The sequence below is a fragment of the Belonocnema kinseyi genome, chromosome 5 (assembly GCF_010883055.1).
Source record: "Belonocnema kinseyi isolate 2016_QV_RU_SX_M_011 chromosome 5, B_treatae_v1, whole genome shotgun sequence".
Classification (NCBI taxonomy): Eukaryota; Metazoa; Arthropoda; class Insecta; order Hymenoptera; family Cynipidae; genus Belonocnema; species Belonocnema kinseyi.
This window is the reverse complement of record NC_046661.1, coordinates 40,436,773-40,441,514: the sequence shown is the minus strand read 5'-3', so window position 1 is coordinate 40,441,514 and position 4,742 is coordinate 40,436,773. Positions and strand designations below refer to the sequence as shown.

Here is a 4,742-nt window from a genome sequence, read left to right as displayed (position 1 = left end):
TGAAAATCCTGACCTTGAAATTTCATATTTTATTTTTATGATAAATACTTGTGAAAAGTAAAAAAATAAAAAGTTTTATTTTAATATTGTATTCCTAAAGAGAATAATTCGAATATTTACGTGAACATTCTGGACTATTTAAAGAATACTTTTTATGAAAAAAAATATTCACTTTATTTTCATATTTCTATTAAAAAAAAAGAAAACTAAAAAATACTTTAGTGCAACATCAAAAAATGTTTTCTTTTACTATTTTATTCGTAAAAAGTATAATACTACGAATTTTTATGTGAACATTCCGGACAATTTAAAGAGATACTTTTATGCTCAAAAAAAGGTACACTCTATTTTCATATTTCTATTTAAAAGATAGAAAACTAAAACATACCTAAATATCATATTCAGCTAATTGATTAATTATTTAATTAGGAATATTATTGAAAAATCTAAAATCGGTTAATATATCTTCTGTTCCCTTTTTTGATTTAAAAATTTTAATTTTGGAAAATTCCAAAAAATTTCCCTATTTCTTCGAAAATTATGAGGAATTTTTTCTATGTGCAGTTTTTGTATAGGACTCAATAAAAAAAAAACATTTTTTTTGCCATTTTCAAAAATTTCTAAATTAAGCAAAAAAATTTGTTTATTATTAAATTTTTATTATTATTCACTAAAAAAAACTAAACATAGAAATAGTTCGCCATAATTTTCGAAGCAATAGGGAAACTTTCGGGAATTTTCAAATAAAAAAAGGGAACAGAAGATATTAACCGATTTCAAAATTTTTTTTACTTTTTTCGGAGGTCTACCCACAAATTTTTTTCGCTCAGCTCAAACGATTTGACCAATTTGATCATTCTCACTCCGCTCTATTATATATACACATTTCGAATTTCACATTGAAAAAATTTATTATTAATGTAATCTTGGCTTACATAGACTGTCGAAATACACGAGGAGATACCGGGATTATTTTATTCTGTTTACCACCGAAAAGCAGTGAAACATTTATCGATCAGAGTTGTTAGCTATAAGAGTGTTTTTATTTTAACTGGGATAAATATTAGTGTTAGGTAGGTAAGATATTGTGATAAAATATTTTTGAAAAAATTTCAGAATTGTAGAAATGACGTCACATTGAATTTTTTGGTGATTTTTTTTAAATACTACATCCCAGACATTTTTAACCTATTTTACTAAAATTTATAGGTCTTATGTGGAGGTAAGTGCCCTTTTTACTGTGAAATTGTAAAAAAAAATTCAAAATTTCAGGTAGAAAAATTTTTTAAAAAGTTTCAATCTGATTTTTCGTTTTGAGCTCGTTCTTTTTTCTCACTTTTTTGTGTGCAAATTATTCCTTATGATCTTTTTATTTTTCTAAACCGTGTAGCTTTTTCTGGTTGCCAAGTTATATCGTGCACGTCATTCTCCCGCGCAACGGCAATGTGCATGCAGCGAACATTTGTTTTTGTTTACTTTCTTAACAGAAAGATTAATTTTTTATCAAAAAATATTAATTTCAACAAAATACATGTATTTTCGGCCAAATTTTTTAATTTTGAAAGAAATTTTTAACCAAAAGATTTAATTTCTCTAAAAAAGGTAAGTTTTTGACCAAATTTCGAACATTTTAATTTTCAATTGAAAAAAGTCATGTTTAATAAAAAAATAATTATTAACTAAAAAGATTAATTTTAAACCAAGATGATATAATTTCTCTAAAAGAAAGATTTGTTTCAGACCAAAAATGAAATCGTTAAATTTTAAGTCGAAAAAATTAATTTTCTATAGAAAAAACCTATTTTCTAATCTAAGAGATGAATTTTCAAACAGAAAAAAGTGAAAATATTGTTAACTCAGGAAAATTAGTTTTCTGCCAAAAAGATTAATTTTTGGCAGGAAATTCATCTTCCTAAATGATTTAAAATTAATCTATTTGGTTAAACATTTATTTTATTTTGTTGAAAATTTACTTTTTAATGAAAATGTAACTATTCTATTTTTGGTTAAAAATTCATTTCTTTGATTGAAGATTCATCATTTTATTAGGAAAATAACTATTTTAGCATAAAATTGATTTGTCGTTGTTAAAAATTCATCTGTTTCGTTGAAAATAATTTTTTTATTAAAAGTTAATTTTTTACGTGAAAATTTTTCTGGTAAAATATTTTTAAAAAATGGATCTTTTCAGAGAAATTTAATGTTCCTGGTTGAAAAATCATCTTTTCGGTTTGGAAATAGCGCCAATTCTGTAAATGTGCCGAATTTGAAAACTATCTTCAGATTATTTTTGTTGTCAAAACGATTAGACAGAAAAATTATTTTACTCGTTCTGTAACATGTGTATAATGTCAACTTTTTTTAGCATTTAGATTTCGTGGGTTTTGAAGTAATTTTAAGGGATTTTACTACTACCAAGATTTTGAAGGATGTTAAAGGGACTTTAAGGAATTTTATTAAAAATATATCTTAAAATTATACAAGGAATTACAACTTTTCTATTTCCAAAATTAAAAATCCTGAATTATTTTGCATATTTTTTAAATCTCTTAAAACATTTTGAAATCTGCGGTTCAATGGAGGACGATGATTTGCGGCAGCCATTTTTGTGCTCAGGATTTCACAACTCCAGAGCGTCAGAAACTTGTTCGTCGAGCAGTGCCTACTGATTATAGGCAACTGAACAATGCTGTTGATCGTCCTTTTGATCAAGAAAGTTTGGTAAGAGTTTATCATAAGGAAAATAGAGCGATTGAAAATACTGTTACAAATGCTCAATTACATAGATCTTTATCTCTAAATCATCAATCTGACGTGCTTGCTTGTAGAAAAGAAGAAGAGAATTACGAATTGTATATTCCTTCTCCTCCCGGCGCTTAGCCATTGATGTCTGAAGTTGATAATTCTTCAGTACAGGATTTTGATTTAGAAATGAATAGAGAAATGCAATTAGAAGCAGAAAATGCAAGATTGCGTGCAATGTGCAGTAAGGTTGTTCAACAATTATGAGATATCAAAAGAACAACTATTAGACTAGAAGAAATTCCAAAGACTAACAATAGCATTAATCTGGAAACATTTTTATCATCAAATAATGTCACAAACGAAGTGCGTAAAACTATGATTGGGTTGCAAATGAGACCTAATAATTGTGCACAACCTTACACTGATGCTCAGAAGCTTTTAGCGATGCAATGGTATTATTATTCGGCCTCCTGCTATGATAGAATGCGACAAACAGGATTACAATTGCCTCATCCCAGAACCGTTGAAAAATGGGTCGCTAAGTACGACGTTGCTCCAGGCTTCATAGAATTGTCATTCCAAGATCTCGAAAAGGATCTAAAAACTTTGCCACCTGAAGCCAAGTTGTGCAATGTAAAATGGGATGAAATGTCGTGCAAAGAATTCGAGGAGTATAGTTCAAAACACGATTTAATAGTAGGCTTTGAAGATCTTGGCCCATTGGGAATAACGCAAAATCGTGCTAATCATGTTTTTGTGTTCACACTCAATGGTATACACACTTCCTACAGGTGGCGACAAGTAGTTGGATTTTTCTTTGCACGGCATTCTGTTAATAGAAAAAACATTGTGATTCTACTTAAAATGATGCTCGACAAGGGTGAAGAAATTGGCCTCGATATCAGGATGACGGTTTGCGACCAAGGCACTCGTAATATTAAATGCTACAATCTCCTAAAAGTAACAGCACAAAAGCCTAGCTTTGAGCACAATGGTGAACAGATCATTTTCATTCATGACTGTTACCACGAAGTAACAAATCTCGTGAATGCTCTCCTGAAATATGGAAAGATATTCATGAATGGAAAAGTCTTGTATCTTTCTGATATGAAAGCTACCTGGGATGCAGATCAAAGAGGCAAGTTGTCGAATAACTTGAACCACATTACAGAGGTTCATTTTTATCCAAATTCATTTCAAAAAATGAATGTTGAGAGATCACGTCATCTCTTTGGTGGTAAATTGGCCAAGGCAATGATTGAAGCACATGAAAAAGGACTGGTGGTTTCCGAGACGCTTTTAGAATCAGCAGAATGCATTTTAGTAATTAATCGTTTAACTGATGCCGCCGACAGCAATAAAACTCGAGATATAAATCCGTTAAAGAGTGCCTTGCCTACTGAGAATGTAGAATCCAGAGCGGTTGTAGAAGATTTTCTGTCGTGGGCTCCATCTTTAAAAGTCCTGGGTAAAAATGGTTGCATGAAAACTTTGCCTTGCTTAATGGTTTAGAAATGAAAATTCGCGGTCTTTTGGAACTGTACGATGATGTGTCTTGGAAAATGCCAAGTTTTCAATTGTGCACAAGGCAGTGCACGACAGATTCCATAGAGATGCTCTTTGCACGATTCCGAGGAAGAGGCGGCTTTAATTCCAATCTCACGTGTTACATGCTTCGATTGATAATTCGTCATATGCTTTCAGTGAAACACAGCATCGCATGATGATGATGATGACGATGACGATGACGATGACGATGACGATGATGATGATGATGATGATTTTTTTTTTTACGAGGGCTCGTGGAAAATGTTCAAAAACACACCAGGAAGGGTTCGCACTTCCTGGTAGTGTGGGGATCTTAAATAACACCGCCACAGTAACCCCAATATATATCTCGCATACCTTCGGGAACATAGGGATAAGGCCAATTAGCCGTGATTCGGCTTCCGTCTTTTATTGTCTGCTTGAGCTTCTTCATGTAGTGGGTTCTCCCT

General features: G+C 31.0%; 1 protein-coding gene across 1 annotated transcript; it reads left to right on the top strand.

The window, feature by feature from the left end:
* The first annotated feature begins 3,120 nt into the window (after positions 1-3,120).
* LOC117173615 lies at positions 3,121-4,257 on the top strand. The gene has a single exon (XM_033362255.1). The coding sequence runs from the start codon at positions 3,121-3,123 to the stop codon at positions 4,255-4,257; it is 1,137 nt and encodes a 378-aa protein (XP_033218146.1).
* Positions 4,258-4,742: the final 485 nt, after the last annotated feature.